We start from the raw sequence: 22,051 nt of genomic DNA, 5'->3' as shown, positions 1-22,051 counted from the left end.
ACCCCCGATTGTTTTTTTCAGTTTAGAACAAATCAAAGGACAATGTTAACTGGGCAGATTTTGCTAATAATAGTCTGCCTTTTTCTCTTTCTCTCTGCAGGGTGAATGTGGCTCTCTGGGAACAGCAGGGCTCCCGGGGGCCCAAGGGCCCAGTGGCCCCCAGGGGGAGAGAGGCCTAATAGGTCCCCCAGGACTGCCTGGACCCCCTGGACCTCCAGCAACCAAATTCTTTGTAGAGGTGACACTATTTTTATGTCTACCACCTACACATACACATCCCTGCTGCTACACAGACTTTCACCAAGCTAAGAAGGAAACAATAAGAGAAGAACAACAAATAACATTAAAATGTCATACTGATATTCATTTTGTTGTCAGGATATGGAGGGATCAGGGAAGAGTGACATGCTCCTTGGAGCTGGAGTGAAAGGCCCACAGGTCAGTGTGTGTGTGTGTGTGTGTGTGTGTGTGTGTGTGTGTGTGTGTGTGTGTGTGTGTGTGTGTGTGTGTGTGTGTGTTATTATGCTATCTGTATTGTATCATTATAGTAAATGTTTTGTGTTTTTCTCCCAGGGTCCTCCTGGCCTACCTGGCCCACAAGGACCTGAGGTAATCTATTAATGAAGCTTAATTAGAAGTACTCATTAAGCTTTGAGACAGTAGCTCGTATTGTAGTATATTTGAAACAGGTGATAATGCTCTATGTCTATCTTTCATTTTGTGAATAAAGTTAAAATGTCAAGAATAAATTCAACTCCTCTCGTCCATCAAACCCAGTTAGAGGTGTGATTGACAGCTGTGTGAGCTACCAGAGGGATACATGTGGGTGTAGTAGCCACCAATAACCTTGTATTTGTCCATGAGCAGCTAATTCAGTTTGCACGAATGTGGCCTCCTCTTCCAAGCTTGTGTGGTTTAATCTTCTAAACAGACGTTGTGCTATACTGATATTACCACAGTGTTTTTACGCTAAAAGCGACAGAATGTACTTGTTACTAAAACCGATCAGGCAGTCATGTGCACTAATGTTAGTTAGTTCTCAGCATTTAAACCTTATTCTTGATAACGAAAATGAAAAATAAATACTGTATATATGGTTCTCCTCTTATTTGGTTTGACTTTATTCTCAACATTTCAACTTTATTCGCTAAATGCTTAATTTTCATATACATGATGTATTGCTCCTTCTTGTTCACTGGTTTAAGATACTCCCTCATGTCTTCTGCAGGGTGAGGACGGAGCCCCTGGATCTCCAGGGATCTCTGTCAAGGTCAGTTCATTCTCAATTTTTTTTTTGTCATACAGCGTATGATTTCCTCTCCTTTCTGTCAGTCAAGTGGTTTTTATTGTTAGTTATTATAGTTTTGTCATTCTTTATGATTTTGAGGGTGCACTGATACAAAGGGCGAGGGATTAAGAAGCATTTCTAGTTATTTGTGAGAGATGCAATTATATATATATATATATATAATATAGCTGCATTTCATTTATATCTTTTCAGTGCAAACTTTGAGTTACTTCAGTCTGAATTTGTGCTTTTCTGGTATTAACATTCATTTGAGTCACAGAGGAAATCACTAGTTTCTCTGAGATAATCCTTCAATAAAAGCCCAGAAGGTCATTTGAAAACACTTAGCGCTGCTCTGACTCTAGTCTCTGAATCCTCAGACACTTCAGTCTGACTGAAAAAAATATTCCATCCACTGCACACAGTACGCTGCAATTTAACGTTTAGAAATAAATAAAGAGAAACTGAACATGACCTTTGAGAACCGAATGTTTGCTGATGCACAAGAAGCATTGACTGAGGTTGCCACTCCTCATGCTGTGTGTGATTTCAGGGTGAACCAGGAGACCCAGGAGCAGAGGGTCTTCATGGTCCTGCTGGACTACCAGGGGTTCGGGTAAGGGAAATTACCAGGGGGCCAATTCAGATCATTTGGCTTCATGTCCATCTTTATATACAGTCTATGGTCAACAGCCCCAATATGATAGTTAAATGTTTGGCACGAAATTGTGTGCATTTCATTAGGTATATTCATCACAAAGGAACAGGAACGACCCATGTTAATGACCAAAACAGCTTGAATGTAGCAAGGCAGTTAACTAGTAGGAAACTATTAGCTGGTTTTGGTAGTAGCTCATGTACCATGTCAAACTGTGGACATGTGTTTGTTCATTTATTAATAAGCCACTATGGTGCATTTACTGCTCTGAACCAGCTGCTGCGTATAAAAATATTAAATGGATTCTCTATTGCATAGTATGGTTGCTAACACATTTACTTTTTATTTCCCTTTACTTCACAAACAGGGGGTGAAAGGAGAAAAGGGAAATCTGGGACCAAAGGTTTGTTGAACATGTCACACTTTGTTCAGCCTTCAGATGCTCTCCCCTTTATTTACCTTTTATTTTGATAGAGTAAGACTGATGAGTCTCTGTTTTCCCTCCTGAAGGGCGATCGAGGCGCTGATGGACTCAGTATCCCAGGATCACCTGGGCCTCCTGGACTGCCTGGACCTAGTTTTAATTTGCAGGATGTATGTGCACACACATGCACACACACACGGTTTACTTAACAAAAATATGTTTTTTTTGGCACTGGGGTTTGAATTGCTACTTAGCATCAAAGATAACAGTTTTAAATGTTGGTAGTATTGACCAACATCTATTTTAATGTAATCTCATGGAAACATTTTTACAATGCAAAAGGATCAGGACCTTAATTTTTTCCAATCACAATAAGGTTGAACAAACCATGTTCATTTTAGTTTACAAGATGAACCGCAAAGTGTGTTGCTCAAAAAACCCCACAGGTTGTGAGTATTATGGGATAGATTCAAATGTATCAGAGGGGAGAACTGCCCCAGTCTGTGATTGGTGAAGAGTGCTGTCTGGACTCAAGCACCACAGCACATAGTGTATTTGGAGTTACAGTCTGCAGTTGATAATGGATTGTAATGTGATAGATTACAGTAAAAGCCACAGATTTGATTTCACAGCTGTCATGCGGCGCCAAATACATTTTCAAGTCCTATTTAGTGAATTTTACAAATATCTAACCATGTGAAACAAGCTCACAGCGCTCCAACTTACTCAGCGTATGTTTTGTCTACAGCTGCTCCTCAACGTTACGGATGGAATTTTCAACTTCACAGAGATCAGAGGACCACCGGGGCCCATGGTGCGTAGAAATAAACTGTTAACGCAAAGTGACAAAATATTTTCAGATGTTTCCCGCTGCTACAATTTCAGAAGCTTACAGACTACAGGCAATAAAGACAGGAGGAGCGTGACGAAAAGATTATGTCAACTCACATTTGTGATACTGTAGCTACATATATATATATATATACACTAAATGAATTATAAAATAAGACTTTTACAGACATTTCCACTACAGCAGAGCTTAATGAGCTGCTGAATCTTCTCCTTCATTAACATACTTCACTGTAACATTATCCTTTTTGATGCTGGAGCTGCAGTTTTGTATGATGTTGTTCATTTAGTGTGAGAATGTATTTTGGCTGTTCCAGACATTAATCCAGCTGTGCTGCTTTTGCTTGTCTGTTGTGACTGCGTGTCTTAATGCATATGAATGTGTGTGTCTGTGTGTTGCATGTGTCCGTGTGTTGCAGGGCACTGAAGGCTTGGCAGGCAGAGCTGGATTTCCTGTAAGAGCAGCTTGCTACATAACGACCTACGCTGAGCATGTGTATCACCAGTTGGACACTTTTGTACAATATTATTTGCAATGTAACACTGTTTTTTATTTTATTTTACCTTTGCTATCATTGGGCTAAACTGGGTAGGTAGCAGAACTACTGTAATGTTTTTTTTTGCCATGGATAGGAATTATGGAATCATTTTAATTTACTTAATTGGAAATTCTTTGAAATATTATCATGTTGGTTAAAGGTCTCAACTGTGCCTCGCTGTCATTCCTTTTCAGGGCCCCAGAGGACCAAAGGGAGACCTAGGTCCTCAGGGTATCCAGGGGCCTTCAGGACTCAAGGTGAGTGATCATTGAGCTGCAAATCAAAATGTGCACTAGGATAGATAGCATGCCATCACGCTGTCTAATAGCATTTAGTTTACCGAGTGTCTGTAAATGCAGAAAAAATATTGGACATTAAATGTCTTTGCTCCTGCAACAGGGAGAAAAAGGAGAGGCAGGAGTCACCATTGCTGCTGATGGATCTCTCTTATCTGCACCGAGAGGCCCCCAAGGGCCCAAAGGCATTAAGGTAAAGTGAACCTTCACCTGTAAATGACTCCACTACTTTACCCCCTTACTGATGATTTTACCCTCACTACAATGGTCAGATGGCTGCACAGTCACTGAGTCATTTCATATATCCGTGGTCCCTCCATCCGTGGTCCCTCTTTCTTAATCTGAACACCAGACACATTTTGGACAATAAGAAAGACTCGAGGTCTGCCTGCACTATCACGATTCCATAAAACTCAACAGTGTAATTGGAATATTATGAATCACAGTTGCAATGCTACAGAAGTCAAAGTCAAAATGATCTGTTTTACTGTTCTTCAAGTCACTGTAAGTCCGACTATTGAAATATATTGATAACAGAACCACAACGATCAAAACACCACATATCAATGTAGGTTTTAAGTTTCAATAAATACATTAAAGCTCAGTGATGTTCATATACTGGAATAGAGAGCAAATAAAGTTTATCATTGTAAAAGACTTCATACCACATGATCATTGTATTCTCATCTCACATCTGTACTGTGTTGTATTTTGTAGGGTGACCGTGGGTACCAAGGACCATCTGGAGTTATGGTGAGACATTAATATCTACACGTTTCATCACTTAACTAAATAATATAATAATATCATATAATAATAATATAACTGAAATCATTTTATGAACTCTGTAATTTATTGATTCATTTGTTTTAAATACTTCATCAAGTAGATGAGAGATAGTATTGATGTGTACAGTACAATGATGTGTTATTGTGTTTATTTCAGGGCCCAATAGGACCGACAGGACTAAAAGGAGAATATGGCTTCCCTGGTCGCCCGGTGAGTGGCTTCTGTTTATCTGCATGTGTATTCGTCATAGAATAAAAAACCCATCTGCAGTGAGAGAGTCTGCTGAGGAGCTGGTCAAAAGCCAATGAAAAAAAAAAAATAGACCCAGTGTGGGAAAAAACATTCTGTAAAAAAATGATATATTTCAATCGATCTCTCTACTAATTCACTTGTGTGTTTAAAAGTGACTTTTAACTGGGGAAACTTTTCTCATTAATGATATGAGTGGTTTGTCGGCTTGGCTTTTCAAATGATGCACTGCAGTCATACAGAGAACTAAAACTGATTTCATTCTTTTTCTTCCTGTAGGGACGATCTGGTTTGCCTGGAAGGAAAGGGGACAGAGGAGAAGCTGATGGCCTGCAGGTAAGACAAAGCACCAGAGTCAGTCAGAGAGCAGCCAGAGATTTGTCTCAGGAGCAGGAGGAGTTGAAAACAGAGCTAACAGTGAATATTGGACTTAGATTCATCAGATGAACACAAATTTCAAATGAAAGACATCATAGGGGACACGCATTGTATATACCTCAAACAGGAAATGCTGCAACTTTTGATATTGTAATATTGCCATTTCCTAATGACATCATCATGACATACATTATACAATATTATGAAGAATGATTGGTGTAGTGAAAAAATTAACTAAGTGTGGTTGAAAACTATTTTGTAGTTGAAAAGTAAGTTTTTGCAGACCTGTCTAAAGACTTTTATGACCTGAACTGTTTGTGACCTGAAACCTATATAACATGTTTAAATACTTTTATGGCCTGAAACCTTTATGACCTTTTTATCACTTATTTACTCTCCAAAGAACTGAATGTATGTCTGCTTATCTCCAAAGGAAACATATGTAAATCAGTTTCCTGTGTTTAGATTCCTCTCTCAACCTGTGCCTACAGAACCAGTCTGGATTGGCTCAGAGAGACAGCCTCAGTTCTCCTATATAGGATCCTTGCATTTGACTGTTCTGCATCTTCACTCTGAAATCCCTGTGACTCTCTGTGTTGATCCAGATTTCCATCACATTGGTTAACCTCGATAAGCTGTAGACCATGTCTTCAATCCTATTTGTTGCAAAAGTTAATGCATTACTACTACCGTCATGGTGACATCATTCCTACCATATGATCATAAATGATTTTCTGATCTAAGCTTCAGGTCGTGTCTCTTGTTCTAAAGGATGCAGAGATACCTCGAAAAAGTTGTTTTTTAAATTTGCATGACGTAATTTGCTAACTTTATTGTGACTTCTTCATGATTCATGATTTTAATATGATATGATGTGGAACAATAGTCTGATCAGGTATAGTAAGATTGTCTCCTTAGCTCAATTACTAGCAGAGATATCTTAAAAAAGGGGTTTTGGACGATGTTTGTGTTGAACTTGACCATTGACTTTGACTGTTGTCCCAAAGCCCCTCCTCCTTCTTCTTTTTCTCTTGTCCTTTGGTTTGTTTGGTTTTCTTCGTTCCACTTTTGTTTACGTCTAACTGTCTTTGTTTTCCCGTTGGTAAATGCTTCTGTGTTATGAATTCTTAAAAAAAAAAAAAAAATCTAACACTTCAACTTTATAGATCGATAATATATCAGGGTTTTGTTTCTGTGTCTCAGGGACCACCAGGTCCTCCCGGCCCACCTGGAATTCCAGGGAGAATTCTTGGTCTCAAGGGAGTAAGTATGAACTTTATACACACTATAACAGTTTGATAGACTTTAGCAGCTTTTCATTTTCACTAGGGTTCATTCTCCAAAGTAACTTTAGTCAATGGAATCATTTTAAAGATGCTGTAATCTCATAACTCGTAAAAATGTTAGTCATTAAGTGTCAGTCTGTGGAGCACAACTATCTTTAGATGTTTTTGTTTTTTATAACGGATAAAGATCCTAACACTTGACAGGTTGATTCACTATAATTGAAATTTTAAAACTTTTATTTAGTCTGACTCTGCTGCTCTTCTTTGAATCCTTAAAGACAGTGTTCCCCGTGCGCCCCAGACCGCACTGCAAAAAGGGACTAGTAAGTGTGAGTGGGACCACCTGATTGGTCGGTTTCTGTCTGACATTGACCATCAGTGGTTCTGCTGGTGTGCGGGTGTGGCAGCATGGCAGCTCTCTGGTCTGGGCTACAAACAGCAGCCCATTCCTCCCCTCCTCTTTTACCTCTGTTCGTTTTCTCCTCCCCTCCCTCTTTGCTCTCCCTGCGTCCTAATGATCGTTGGTAAAGGCTCCATGTTTGTGGGTCTGGTCTCATTTCACCAGGCATTAACATTTGTCCTGTTAGCAGCTTATTCTTCATCATTTTTACACAGATCTACATGTAAAGTGGATTGTAAGTAGTTGCCAGATATGAGATAAAAGATGCATTAGCTACCTGCTATTGTAATTTGGCCATTAATTTAGCGCATCCAATAAGATCACTCAGGACAAATGCTATTGCCTCGTCCGTCCTTACTCTCCTCATCATCTCCAGGAGGAGGAAGCTGAATGAAACTCTGACAGGGAGGAGAAAAATAAATTGTTGAATCTAATCCCTGTTGGTGCGAAATCACTTTCAGTTCAACTGGTTTAAACAGGAAACTAGAGAATGTATTCATAAATAAATGTTGGCTACGATAAGTTTTAAATTAGTATTTGTTCTAAAGAAAAGCTGCCTTCTTAATCAGTTGTACTGAAAGTGTGAGAAGTCAAACTCCCTGTGCTCGTGGTGTTGGGTTTTCTGGGTTCAGCTGTACAACCTTGTATCTGACAGTCTTTTTTTCCGAATTGCTAAAACACATTTCCTGAAACTTCCTCTCCTTTTCTCAAAACAGTAAACACAAACCCCAAACTTCAAGGGACACTCACAAAACCTTTGACTTGTGTTCAAACAATCAAACAATCAATTATCTTTACCCACAACCAAACACTGCCATCAAATAACACTGACAATCATAACACATTAATAAATGCAAAACAATGCACTCTGAGCATAGCAGGGAAAAAAACATCTTTATAGAGAAATTAATGAAATTATTTACTGGAGGATATTTGCGGTTCCTGCGCTGATTTAAACTTTTAAATGTAAACATGAAAACCGGCAGCAAAAATTTTAAAAACTGTATGGTTTTAAAGTAGTAAGCAATGTCAATCATTCATTCTGCCTCTGGGCTGGGTCAGGCCACAGGACTTCATCTACATCACAGGCAATCCTCTCCTTTGCTAAACAATGGGGAAAGAATCTTTGGCGAATCCAGCCTTGAATAGAACCAGATAGAATAGATTCAATAGATCCTATATCATCCACTGATGGATGATATTTTCTTGGGTATGGGGGTTTTGGTCAAACACCATGCTGACAGTATATATTCTATAAGGTTCAGGACGGAAGAGTATGATGGAAGGCAAACATAGCTATTGATCAAAATGCTCATACTCTTTGACCACAGCTCATGTTGTTCCAAATATCAACATAAACATGATGCTCAGCCTGTTCATGACTTCTGCTCATGTCTGAGCAAATCATCCCGTGGACCGTCAGAAACGTTGATGACGTTTCGTGTTGTATGGTCCTAAAGTAAAATGACTGGACAAGTGTGTTTAAAAGGAAGATCAGCTTTTTAAGTTTTGCCAACTATGTGATTGATTCAATAAAGTTGTTTAGCCAGTTAACAGTTTTGTTTAGAGAATGGGGCTCAGTGTCTCCAGTGGCTCTGGTGATGCTGTTGCTTCTCTGGCCGAATTCAAAGCAGCTGAACTAGTGATCAGATGGGAACATAGACATATTGTTACTATAGAAGCAGTGCTTGGTTTGTTGGAGATGGATTGTGCTTGGAACTTGACTCATTTTTCCTAAACTTTGGATGTGGTGATTTACACCAAAATCATTCATGTGTCTCTGGTGGAGACATTTTTTTAGATCTGCAAACTATACGCCTTATCATATAAACAATAGACTTAGAGAAGTTTAGGCACATAAGAGTGGTTCGCACTGTCGCCTCACTGCAAGAGGGTGCCCGGTTTGAATCCCGACTTGGGTGGCGTCTTTCTGTGTGGAATTTGCATGTTGCTCTCTGGGTACTCCGGCTTCCTACCGCAGTCCAAAGACATGTAGTTAAGTTTAATTGGAGACAATAAATTGGCCGTAGGTGTGACTGTGGGAGCGAATGGGTGTTTGTCTCTTTATGTGGTCCTTGTGATCCGCTGGGGACCTGGCCAGGGTGAACCCCGCCTCCCACTCAATGTCAGCTGGGATTGGCTCCAGTTAAGTGGATAAACATTATAGATAATGAATAGATGGATGGATTGATGGAGATTGGATTTCACTTATAACAATCTACCACAGTGATTGTTTAATCTCTGGTCCTCTCTTGGTCCTCCTTAAAATTTCTACGGATTTTCTAGGCCTCAAACAGAGTTATATGTTACAGGCAGTGGTTCGCTTTACTTCTGTGTACTTGCCCACAGTGTAATGTGATTACAGAGCAGTGGGTTTTTTAGAGAGCAGATTGAATCCAGTGGGGGTTTATTGATGAGTGGCAACAGGACATAGTATCAGTTTCTATGGGCTAAGTGTCGGCTGCTACTTGGAGTCTTCAGTGTGTGGTTTAACAGGAAGGTCCAGGATGGTGACTGTGTAAAACCCCTGTGATGAAACAAGGAAACCTTTTACATTCACCATGTTGCTAACAACCCAGCCCTGCTTTCACCTTAATCCCTAACTTTGTACAGACGGGTGGAGGTTGTATACGTGCAGCTGTCTATAGCATGCATCCCTTGTATGTAACAGGTGTTGTTGTGCAGTGCTGACAGCAATGTTTTAATCTTTGGAATCTTTTGCTTTTTATTATAACCCTATATAATATAAGTTATACTATTTTGTCACACATTCTTGACAGATGTTTTACTTACACAATTAATTCAATCTATGTTTTCAGCAGTCTGCAGATTTGTGTACATGTGCATATGTGTATAGTATCCATCTGATGTTAGTGAGCATGTATGTGTGTGTAGGAGTCAGTGACAAGGGGAGATCCAGTTGGAGCAAAAGGTGACAAAGGAGATGAGGGGATGCCTGGAGAGCCAGGCACATCTGGTAAGAGCTCTAGATCATTAATGTTCCGGATTGCTCACTCACAACTTTTGTGTGTGATTAACACTATGATGCTCAATCAAACAGTACCAGTAACTTTACACGAAACAGTAAAGCATATGGGAATTCAAAATATTTGTTTAATTGCAACCTCATATGTAATAAACTATTTTTTGCAATCCTAAATAATGATATACATGTATTATTTATGTCATGTTTCATCTCAGAACCTGGATTTCTGGATGGAATTGTGGTGAGTACTAATTTACTGAGTACTAACTTCCTGAAGAGTTTAAACTTGTTCTTCGCGTCAACAATTTATCTAAGAGTGAGGTTTTTTTTGTAACATTATAGCGACACTCATAAATTAGTTTATATAAAAAAGATAATTATGCTAAACACTTGTATATTTAATGTAATGTCAAAGGGGTCATTTGTAGCAATGAATCATAGGCGGTTCATAAAAATGGACGATGTGACTGCTTCCCCCCCCCCAAAAAAAACAGTGCCTTGATCGCCAACTGGTGTCTTGCTGCAGTATAGGTCATAAACCCTGCTTGCTCCATGTTAGAGGATGGGCCATGGACCAAACTAAATATTCGAAGTACATGTCACATAAACGTTTCCAAAGATGGTTTCTGTAATTTTAGGTAGTTATATAACACTGATGTAAGTTCAAGTGATCATTTTTCATCATTTGATGCATTACACATATAATGGCATGATTGACACTTGAGACTGACTCATGATTGGTCAAGTGCATTGCGTATTTGCAGGACCTTATTTTTTAGCGGCTCCATTTCCTTGATCACGTCTGCACAGACTCTGGCTCCAAATACGAAAGATGAACCTGCACAGAGAAATGTCACATGACTGCAGTTCCACTCCAGCTCTATAGACTCTCTCATTATGTTTCAGCTCATTGTTCTGGTTTTATTACCTCTACCTTTAATACCTTAGACTCACTGCTCTGATCCACTTCAGCAGTTTTCAGCTAAAGTGCCTCATTAAACCCATTATTCAGCACCAAACAGTAAAAAACAGCAACAACAAGCTTTTCAGCATGGCATTTAACCCATGGAGGTGGTGGAGGCCAAAATAGAGCAAAAAGAAAATGTATATTGGACATACATACGTATATATTCAAATTTATTGGATGACGAGACACAGTGTTGCGCAATGTCTGCTAGATGTAAAAATAGGCAACTGTTTGTTAACAAAATAAACACAGCAACTTTATATGGTACAGCGTGTTCTATTTCCCCCGGGTGGCCAAAAATTTATAAATGCTAAAAAAGGTATATGACTATTATTTTACTTGCTAATATGGGTGATCTATACAGTTAGAGAGAATAAAAAGTCATCACTGATACTGAAATAAGCTCCTGACACTTCCATACCTCTGCTCAGTGGTGCTGTGGTTGATCTCTGATGTCTCGTCTGTCAGGGTGCGAGAGGAAATCAGGGGAACAAAGGTGAAAAGGGAGAAAGGGGTGACACCGCTGGGCCTGGTCCTCCGGGAATGCCTGGCAGGTCAGGACTTGTGGTGAGTTCTGATATTAATGCCGATACTATAAGAGTCTCAGTCCTGAGTTAGAGTTTTTCTGAAGTTAGTATTTTATTTTGTGAACCTGTAGGGTCCAAAAGGTGAGTCCATCGTGGGTCCTCAGGGTCCCGTAGGTTCTCCTGGCGCGCCTGGATCCCCTGGGTTCGGACGACCTGGCCCCCGAGGCCCCGCTGGCCCCGCTGGCCCTCCAGGACCTGCACCTCCATATGTATCTGGTATGTATAAAGAGAAAGATGGAGAAATATTCAATCTCTACTCAGAAAAGTTCTAGATCAAATTCAGTACATATACTGTGTATGAGTGAAAGCTGACGAACTTGTTAGTTGTTAAATGTAACTCTTATGTGTTGTCATCAGCTGACAGTGTACCTGGCCCTCCTGGTCCTCCCGGTCCACCAGGCTCTTCAGGATCTTCAGGATCTTCAGGATCCAGCAACCTGGTACAAAAACACACCTCAAGTTCCACCCTGCTGTAAAAAAAATGATAAAACTACTATTTTCAGTGATTGATAACTTCGTAATTGTCATGAAGTTACAGCTCTGATGCTGTGGTGTTGTGTGTGTACAGGTGACCGTCTATAAATCCACCCACGCTCTGGTCAGAGAGAGTCAACGGGCTCCAGAGGGAACCCTGGCTTATGTTTCTGAGAGAGGAGGAGAGCTGTACATCAAACGACGGAACAGCTGGCGCAAGATCCAGGTGGGAATATGGTGGGCGGACATGTTTCTGCTTGGTTGGATGTTGGACTTTCCCCATTCTGTTTATCAATAATTTATCATCCATGTACACACATATAGGTATTTTTTTTTGAAAATAAAATCAGCAAAAATGTATGTTAAGTACCATTCAACTTATTTAAAGTGTATTTGACCCAGAGTCTGTGTATGTGTGCGTCCGTCTTACAGCTCGGAGAGTTGCTCCATCACGGACCTTCCTCCTCAGCAGAGTCTCAGTCGCTCGGCGTACCTGGAGAATCTAGCAGACCACACAGGAGCCACAGCCAGGTCCATGCACATGCATACACGCACGTGCACTCGCACACACACGCAATCGGACTGAACAGAATGTCTTTTATTACAATCGATTCTTCATTTTGCCATGGAGTTTTGTGCGAAGCACTTTGTAACCTCATTTAGATAAGTGCTATACAAATAAAGGTATTATTATTATTATATTATTATCGGCTTCACACTTGACAATTGTATTGTTAGTGGCCCAGAGAAGTGCTCTGCTGAGTTTGTTGCGATTTAAACATGTTGTACATTCAATACTGATAAACTGTGAATAAACTGGCGACCAGTGCTTTGTAGCAGTCAGTGGGGGGCGGGGCAATGTATGTGACATACACACATGGTCAGTAAATTTATGTAAATTATAAATAAAAGCCACACACGTGAACAGTAAAAAAGCAAATTCAGTTATAAATTCGTCGCTGCAGATAAACCAGGTAGGATGAACACAAAGTTTTCTAACTTCACTCTGCACCATAGACTGTTTATGAAAAGCTCTGCACACAAACAATGAAAAGTGACAGTATATCATAGAACTGTTTGAGGACGACTCACTAATGACAAGGAATAATTCGGAAGTAGCTCCAGAGCATCAACACAGGACAAGAAAACAGTCCCCACAGGTTGGGAATGGACTCTCGGCTGAAAGACTGAAATAAACACACATGTTCATCATGTTTATAATTCCTGTTGATGAACGCGTCTTTAAAATAATAGATGAATAAATATGTTCCAACAGGAGCTGCAGGAGGGCGGTAGAGGATATCAGCCGAGCTTTAACGTACTACCCCAGACCTTTAATGCTGTTCCTGGGGTGAGTAAACACATGTTCTCCCTTACACACACCTACCATGCACGCACACTTAAAAATAACTTGGCCAAACACCAGCCCCACTGATGTCAGATTCGTGAAGGATAACGTGTCAGATTTGGAACCAAGTGCATTTCTTCTCCGCCCCACCAGCTCCATCTGGTAGCACTGAACTCGCCTCTGAAAGGGGATATGCGTGGTATCCGGGGGGCCGACTTCCAGTGCTACCAGCAGGCACGCGCCGTGGGACTGACGGCCACGTACAGGGCCTTCCTGTCCTCACACCTCCAGGACCTGTCGACCATCGTGAGGAAGGCGGACCGCAATGACATGCCAGTGGTTAATCTCAGGGTAAGGACAAATTAAAACGTACCTTAAATGCGTAACCCCAGAATAATTGTCACTGAAGCTTTGTATTGAGGCCGGATTCGTTCTTTTAAACATCAAGTGACTTAATGACATCCAAAGCTGAATTTCAGTGGTGATGTGTTGCGTTACAAGTTTGAGTTTGTCAACTTTCAACTGCCACAATAAATTTCCCATTCCTACTGTTTATTATGAAAACAAATCCTTCACACTGTCTCTGTATTTGTAAAAGCACCGCCACTCCCTCATGCAATATAATATAACCACTGCATTGTTCCCAGTTTGAAACACATTCAGAGTGTTCATTAAATCAAACAATTTACAAAAAGAAGAAAACAAGATGCTACTAAGTCAGTAATGTAATGTAGTGCCTGGGTGAGTGAAAGATACAACCTGTTGGAAACTGTACGAAAAATAACAAACAAATCCCAGCAGCACATGTGGGAGCTGAGAGAGAGAGAGAGAGACAGTTAAATAGGCTGGAGAGCAGCCACCTGGGTGATCCTCATCTTCCTGACGACCTCCACTCTGCTGCCACTTCCTGAAAGGGAAAGAGCACAACCAAGCCAAACAGAATAGGAGCAGGTGTCATGGGTCCCATGTGTGATTTGATTCAATAAATAGTGTGTTTAATATATGTTTATATATTTATGCACATAAGTTTAACTTTATTTCATTAAATCACCCTCAAGTTATTTGATTTATTCACACCAACTCAACCTGATGGAAAACAATTCATTAAATGTGACCCTTTACATTGAACTTATGTAGGAAAGTTACATAGAATTGTCATTGAAATATATAAAAGCCATAATTAGTTTTTAAATGTAAGCTTCATCTTTCTGGCCTGCAACACATTGTTGGTCTGTACAGATTCATTATAATCACATGAAATCAATTGTGAGTGCATATACGTGCATGAATTGATGTCCTTGTTTAGTCCTACTTTTTTTAAATGTCCAACTCCACAATGCACAATGTTATCTCACAATCTTTGTCCAGGCTTTATCTGAGGAGAGACTCACAGTCTCAGACTTTGAAAACCCCTGCACCAGATATCACAGATTCATCTTCATATCATAAATATAACACACAATATTTCACTGTGGTGTATCACTGTTTTTTCAGAAATGGTTATTACATCATATTTTTTAACTTCAAGAGATTTTTCATTAAGGTGAATACATGTGTTTCTGTGCTTTCCTACATATTTAAAGTTATAATCCTGATAAATGATGTATTTACTGTTGACATCATCTTTTGAGTATTTTCCCTTTATTCTCCTCCTCTTTTCTCCTCAGGGTGAAGTGTTGTTCAGTAGTTGGATGTCCATCTTCTCTGGGAATGGAGGAACATTTAATCCATCCACTCCCATTTACTCCTTTGACGGACGCAACGTTATGACTGATTCAGCATGGTGAGTGTGTGTGTGTGTGTGTGTGTGTGTGCGCGCGTGCGTACATGTGAGCTAGTAAGGGAAAGTATTTGTGTGCAGGGATCATCCAAACCAATCGTCTTTTCTATCAGACAGGTCATAAATCTCATGTTCACATGGGCAGCAGCTCTCACTGAAAAGAACATTTCTGCAATCAGCAAAGTTGACATCATGACAGCTCTGAAAAGTGTCTCCATTGCCCCGGGTGACTGGCTGCAGTGTAGTTCATAAACCCCACCTCCTCCATGTTGATGGATGGTACATGTACCAAAATATAGTCAAAAAAAATACACATTGAATAAATTTGAATCAAAGATAATTTCTGTCATTTTAGGTATAGTTCTCATCACACTGATATTTGTTCAAGTGTCAAGTTTCTCCCTTCTTATTTGATAGAATAAATATTAAGTAAGTATAGATAACATTTGAGTTTGATATATAAAACTTTGGCTACCTCGACTCGCTACAGTGCAAATTCTGGCTTAGAGCGACATTGTGGCAATGGAGGATACCACCGGGGTCTCCCACACACAGCCAGAGACAAAACTGTTGCTTTGCAGCATAATTTATAACTTAAACATAAATTCATAAAAACTCAAACTTAAATACACCAGCACTTTCTGCTGGACTTCTGCAGCTCAGCAGCCTCCCTTCCTATGTGTCTCTCCTACGTGTCTCTCTCTCTGTCTCTCCCTTTTAAACCTGAGGACCAATCAGCTAACAGCTCTCACCTGCACTGATTGGTCCTCTGGTTCAGATGGAGGTGCTCTCCTAGCCACCTCAGTGCCCACATACCCCCATCGCCGAATTCAGGCCAGGAGCCATCCGGTCTGACCTCCTGTCCATGTTGTCCATCTTTGATTACAGTCTGTGGTGTGGCCTTGAGGTGTTGCATTAGCCTGAAAAGCTAACAGTCAGCAATAGATGATCATAAAGCAAAAAATAAAGCTTTTGGACTCTTGGGTTCTAACTTTAGTTTGCATGTTCTCGCTCTGCCTGCGTTGGTTTACTCCAGGTGCTCCGCCTCTCGCCCAGTGTCAGCTGGATTTGGCTTCACGGTCTCAGTTTTAGGCCTTTGAAAACTTTAAATTTATATATGAGAGAATCATTTTCCATTCACCTGACGTGCAGCTGGGAGGAAAGTGGAGCACTCAGTGAAAGCACATGCAGACACAGGGAGAGCGTGAAACTCGGCTTCCTGTGAGCCTAAACCTTTCTGAGGCCATGGCCAGTCACACATATATGGCCGACCTTTGCCTCCTGGTTCACTTCCAATCAGCTCGGGCGAGGAGCAGAACAAAACATTTGCTCCTTCTGGCTAAGCACATCAGAGTTTGGTGAACTGCAGTCGTGTATGTGTGGCCGTGCTCTTAGCCTTCCACCATGAGTCCGAAGTAACCGTTGACCTGAAACACAGCACTGTCTCTATTTATCTTTCTTTGTTTCTGATGCTGCACATTGACTGCTCATATATCCTCCACTCTCTCACCCTTCTCCTCCTCCTCCATCAGGCCAGAGAAGCTGGTGTGGCACGGCTCCAGCACCGTGGGCATCCGTCTGACCCACAACTACTGCGAGGCGTGGAGGACAGGCGACATGGCAGTGACGGGCCAGGCCGCGCTGCTGCAGACGGGACGACTGCTGGGGCAGCACACCCGCTCCTGCTCCAACCCCTACGTCGTGCTGTGCATAGAGAACACATATGTGGGCAACACACATCTGAGGAGGACCTGAGGAGACAGAGGACACACACACACACACACACACACACACACACACACACACACGTTAACACATGAAGAAACACACATGCAGGCATGCTGAAAGTAGAAAATGTGAACACTGTGCACATGAATGGGAAACACACGCAGGCACATACACACATGATGATGTTATAGGCATGACTCTCGAGTACGGACGGAAAACACGATATATTTTTTCCCAAAACGTTTTTACCACAAAGTTCTTTTCTCTAATTGTTGAATCACGTTCATATTGAAGAGATTAAAAAAATAATTAAAATGAAATAAGGCACATTTACCACGACGCTTTGCTCGCTATACAAATAGACACAGTACACAGATAACATTGAAGGCTTGACCCATAATCGCAGTGTGGCGCCCCCTGCAGACTCACCACCAGCTTTGTTTACACTCATTTATCTATGATTGTTGTCGGTTTCAGGATATTTAAAATGTTTTTCTCCAGTTTTCTGCTGCTTGTGACCTGAACTAGTCTCAACATTAACATCTGTGCTTTAGCGTTAGCATTAGAGTTGAAATCAATGTGTGAATTTCATTAATTTATACTGTAGCGGGACATAGTGTGAAAAATCTAGTAAAGTTCAGATCTTGAAGATGTTGTAACATGTATATATAAATATATATATATATATATTTGTGTTGTTGACAAATGTTTTAGTTTCTTACTCTGTAGAGGTAGACATAGAAGGTTTTTCTCTCACTGTGCGTCGACTGAGACGTAGTTCCAGTCTCGTGCCTGTAAAGATGACGTAGGCCTGGTTTTCATGGAAGTGTTTGTTTTTATGATCTGTGACTATGAAGTTTCTGTTCAAACTAAACTTGAGAGAACATTTGTACTGACTGACTGGTGCTCACAGAAAATAAAATGTCTTATTTTGTGTTTTTTAAGTGGCGCCTCCATTTGCTTTTTTTTATGCACACACGTGTCCAGGACATTAGCTGGAGGGTGCGTCCCTCAGCTTCTGTAGAAAAGAGCGCCTCATTTTGGTTCATCCTTCAAGTTCTTCATGGTCCACAAAGAGGGCGATCTTTGTGGACCTTGAGAACGCAACGTTTGAGGGATGCAGCCTCTGAATATAGACACAAATATGTATATGTACTGTATTTAGTCAAGCTTCTCAAGCCTCTGGTTTTAGCGTTTTTCCTCTGAATCCTTTCAGGTCTCAATGCTTTCTTCCTGGACCTCATCAACGTCCACTTCCTCGACATCTGACTCGTCGTCATCTTCGGTGTCACTGTCCAACCTTGTAGAGGATGGCTCTGTGTCAGGCTCAAAGAGCCTTAGGTTTGCCCGGATGGCCACCAGTTTTTCTACTCTTGCATTGGTGAGCCTGTTGCGAACCTTTGTGTGCGTGTGCCCAAACAGTGACCAGTTGCGCTCAGAGGCGGCTGATGTTGGTGGGATTTGGAGGATGATGGAGGCTACAGGTGCAAGGGCCTCAGATCCACAAAGTCCCTTCCACCAGGTGGATGCAGATATGTGCTGGCATGACTGCCATATCCCATCCCCTTCCCAAAGGCCTTGCTTGGTACGGAACTTTGCCAGACTGCCGAGAACTTTGCCTTCATCAAGACCCAGGTGGTGAGACATGGTAGTAATAACAGTGTAAGCTCTGTTGATCTCTTCACCAGAGAGTATGCTTTTCTCATACTTCTTTGGGTCCAGCACGTATGCTGCTGCGTGTATTGGCTTCATGCAGAACTCTTGGCGCTTCTCCATCGATTTGACCACTGCGGTTTCCTCTGCTTGGAGCAGCAGGGAAGTGGGCAAGGCAGTTTGGATGTCTTCTTTGATCTCAGCAAACAGACATTGAACATCTGACAAGATGGCATCATCACCTTCTATCTGGGCAATAGCTGCTGCTATTGGTTTGAGGATTCTCAGGCTGCTAGTCACTCTTTCCCAAAACACATCATCCAGCAGGATTCTCTTGATGGCACTTTCCATGGCTGCAGACTGGGATATGGCGATTTTTTCCCCAAAAAATTCCCAAAATTCCCGAGCTTAACTTCCCATGGAAGGTTTCCGGAAATTTACCGGAAATTGTCCGCCCCTTTGCAACCCTACCTCTCACACTCAATATATTTCAACTGTAAATTAATTAATACAAAATAACTTCACAGTACCAATGCCAAAAAGAATAAAGCACATTTTAACAAGATTCACTTTATTAAATGGATATGTACAGCACATTCCAGGATCAAAACATCAACTCACTTTCTTTTAATATTGAGAATTCTTCGTATAGTTTCCAGAGGAAAAAAGAAAAATTACAGATATATAACAGGTGTGCTTCAATCTGAAAAACATTAAAAAATGTCCTCTTATTGCACCACAGCCTTTTAGACTTGAGTCCCAGGGTCGGTGTTAAGGTAGACGTCAGCCCTGACAAAAAAAAATTATACACAAAATGTACTATACATCTGCAACCCTCAAAACGAGGACAAAGTAAAAATAAGTGATGGTTTCAGCTGCCTCCATCACTGTGGCTTCACCAAACATCGAAACAAGAATTTTTCAGATGGCTTAGAAAAGACCCGACGATGTCTATAAAAAAGTGTATCCATAAAATCAATAGCTTGAAAAAGAAAAAAAAAGATAATTAAAAGACAAGTTTTATATTCACGTGTGTTACGTAAAACGAAAATAAAATTCAGATAAGCATCTCGGAGATTTTAGAATTTAATGGGAACAATGTTTATATATTGATACACAGGTATTGATATATAACAGGAATATATCAGTACTGGTTATGGACAGGAGTTACAATGCTGTTTGGCTTCATTTACACAAATACAAAATATAAAATAACCTATTTTCAAACTTACTTAATGCTTTCTCTTAATGTCAATAGACTTTTTCTGCCACACCCCTCTGAAGATTCAATAAAAAAAGCATCAGATTGAAACAAAAATGTTTGACGGACAAACGATATTTCATAATGCAACATCTGTCACACGTCAGGAGTCGTCATACAATCAATAGAATCCTATTTTTTGGCTCGAATTTTGGTATTTTCATTTAAAACGTCAAAAGTATGGTAAAACATTTTTGTGAACGTATCTGAGTGGAAGCAAGAAAATAGACCAACAAAATTCCACCTGTGTAAAATCAGCCACAATCTCCAGACAAGATTGGTTTTGTATCAAGTTGCATTTTTTTTTTTTTAGATTAAAATTATTCTGTAGACTGCAACAATAAAAGTATAGGACTTCACAGGGTCCAGCTCATAAAAACAAACTGGAAATTAAAAAATTCCTCTGGAGGTTCTATGTCTCACTGAGGACGGTGAGTCAGACTCTGCTAGTGTAAAACAGCTCCGTCTGTCTGTGTCAGAATTAAATGGGTAACATCGAAAAACTTTCATCTATGTCGGCCTGATTCACACAGCTGATCCAAACCTGGTGTCTTTTTATACAAATGGCTGTAATGATTCATTAATGTGTGAGCACTATGTACAAGTGTAGCCGTGACAGACGGGTGATCTCTCTACTTGACACTCCCTAAACAAAACAAGGCCCAAACACAGGTCTCTAAACATACAAACATGCAAATATCCAACATTACTCAGAGAGAGATCGCTGCAGTGCAAATCTGAGGCTCGAGTAAGAAGAGAGCGTCTGTCACGGCCACATGTCCCTGAGAACCAACATCCAAATTTGATCCAAGAGCGTTTACAAAACACCGCGGACACGGTGTGACCAGGAGCATGATGGATCTCGACAAATCAGCATTCAGATGATGGTTCCCAGTGTGTGTTGCCACATGCCCTGTTCAGACCTGGTATAAACGTCCGTTCCTGAGATCTGATGTGGACAGTGTTAAGTCTGTCTGTTCACACCTGGTATTAACATGTGACCACTTGCGATCTGCTTTCACTTCCTGCTCAATAAAATAAACCAGAGAGGAGTCACGAGGGGCTGAAGGAATTAATAATTGAATTTGCACAGCTATGAGGAAAGATTTGATCAATTCAACAAAAGTATCAGTCATTATGTGGTGGTCAGTGTTGATATTGTGGCGCTGGCTACAAGCAAATCAAAAAATACATTTCAACTGTAGCGGGTCAGAGGACGTTAGCTGAGTGGGCGGTCCTTTAATATGTGGCCCAGGACGCATTTGCGTTCACACAAAAGAATGTGGCCGCATCAGACGACCACCTAATCTGTTTTTTTTGTAATCGCATCTCAAGTCACATTTGGGTGCGTTGAGACCTGATCTCAGAGCTGACCACTTGTGATGGGATCCCTCAGGATGGATGTCAATACCAGGTCTGAACGGGGTCATGAGGTCCTGGACTCAGGAAGACAGCAGTGTGAAAACTCTCCTGTCCTTAAATCAACTGCGCACTGCAACGATTTGAAGGAGTTAGGACGGAGAGTGAAATGTGGGGAGGCTGTACAGGAAAGGCCACATTCAATCAAACTGCAGTTGTGTCAAAACAGGAGCAAAACTTTTTGTGGAAATATTGTATATAGGTCTAAGATTATACATCTTCTAATTGCTAAATTCTGATGTTGAGTCTTGTATTCAGTTTCAACAGTTTTTTTCCCTAAAATGCATATTTAATAAAAATGAGGCACCTTTAAGGCAGTGTTCACTAGGCTGAGCTCAATAAGCGAGTGAACATGAGGAGTCTGAAGAATCCATGATGGTAACACGGTACTCATCAAACCTGCTGACATTTTCAAACATGGCGGCAGTCAGAGAATCTGTTTTCTGAAACATTGATGGATTTGGGGGAGGAAATTTATGGTGATGCTAGTAATTCTCACATCAGCAGCTTTGGATGTTTACATTGTTTATGTAATGGTACTGTTCGCCTGTTTTGTTTACAACCAGGGCTTGTATTTGCTGTTTCATTGATGCCGCCATGTTGTCCTGATCCTAGCAGTTGCCTGAATAGGAGCTACAAAAATAGAAGCTGTAATAAATCAATTTTCCTTTAAATATACTTAAAGAGCCCCC

General features: G+C 40.7%; 1 protein-coding gene across 7 annotated transcripts in view; it reads left to right on the top strand.

The window, feature by feature from the left end:
- col15a1b (collagen, type XV, alpha 1b) overlaps nucleotides 1-17,970 on the top strand; it is a 54,170-nt gene extending 36,200 nt beyond the window's left edge. For 3 of the 7 annotated variants that reach the window (XM_034613621.1, XM_034613620.1, XM_034613615.1), the window contains 27 exons: nucleotides 101-238; nucleotides 379-438; nucleotides 574-609; nucleotides 1,229-1,270; nucleotides 1,842-1,904; nucleotides 2,314-2,349; nucleotides 2,457-2,540; nucleotides 3,119-3,184; nucleotides 3,639-3,674; nucleotides 3,953-4,015; nucleotides 4,158-4,247; nucleotides 4,772-4,807; nucleotides 5,000-5,053; nucleotides 5,372-5,428; nucleotides 6,674-6,733; nucleotides 7,035-7,079; nucleotides 10,052-10,133; nucleotides 10,358-10,383; nucleotides 11,578-11,676; nucleotides 11,768-11,912; nucleotides 12,054-12,136; nucleotides 12,265-12,396; nucleotides 12,603-12,707; nucleotides 13,447-13,521; nucleotides 13,672-13,869; nucleotides 15,186-15,301; nucleotides 16,831-17,970. In XM_034613621.1, coding sequence (XP_034469512.1) covers nucleotides 101-238; nucleotides 379-438; nucleotides 574-609; nucleotides 1,229-1,270; nucleotides 1,842-1,904; nucleotides 2,314-2,349; nucleotides 2,457-2,540; nucleotides 3,119-3,184; nucleotides 3,639-3,674; nucleotides 3,953-4,015; nucleotides 4,158-4,247; nucleotides 4,772-4,807; nucleotides 5,000-5,053; nucleotides 5,372-5,428; nucleotides 6,674-6,733; nucleotides 7,035-7,079; nucleotides 10,052-10,133; nucleotides 10,358-10,383; nucleotides 11,578-11,676; nucleotides 11,768-11,912; nucleotides 12,054-12,136; nucleotides 12,265-12,396; nucleotides 12,603-12,707; nucleotides 13,447-13,521; nucleotides 13,672-13,869; nucleotides 15,186-15,301; nucleotides 16,831-17,053 — 2,250 coding nt within the window. In that variant the 3' untranslated portion in view covers nucleotides 17,054-17,970. The remainder of the gene's footprint in view (nucleotides 1-100; nucleotides 239-378; nucleotides 439-573; nucleotides 610-1,228; nucleotides 1,271-1,841; nucleotides 1,905-2,313; nucleotides 2,350-2,456; nucleotides 2,541-3,118; nucleotides 3,185-3,638; nucleotides 3,675-3,952; nucleotides 4,016-4,157; nucleotides 4,248-4,771; nucleotides 4,808-4,999; nucleotides 5,054-5,371; nucleotides 5,429-6,673; nucleotides 6,734-7,034; nucleotides 7,080-10,051; nucleotides 10,134-10,357; nucleotides 10,384-11,577; nucleotides 11,677-11,767; nucleotides 11,913-12,053; nucleotides 12,137-12,264; nucleotides 12,397-12,602; nucleotides 12,708-13,446; nucleotides 13,522-13,671; nucleotides 13,870-15,185; nucleotides 15,302-16,830) is intronic. The other 4 variants (XM_034613622.1, XM_034613616.1, XM_034613618.1 and 1 more) reach the window with 3 other exon arrangements.
- The last annotated feature ends 4,081 nt before the right edge of the window (nucleotides 17,971-22,051 follow it).

This window comes from Hippoglossus hippoglossus, chromosome 17, assembly GCF_009819705.1.
Source record: "Hippoglossus hippoglossus isolate fHipHip1 chromosome 17, fHipHip1.pri, whole genome shotgun sequence".
In the NCBI taxonomy this organism is placed as follows: Eukaryota; Metazoa; Chordata; class Actinopteri; order Pleuronectiformes; family Pleuronectidae; genus Hippoglossus; species Hippoglossus hippoglossus.
The sequence above is the reverse complement of the archived record's forward strand: the minus strand, read 5'-3'. Positions and strand labels throughout refer to the sequence as shown.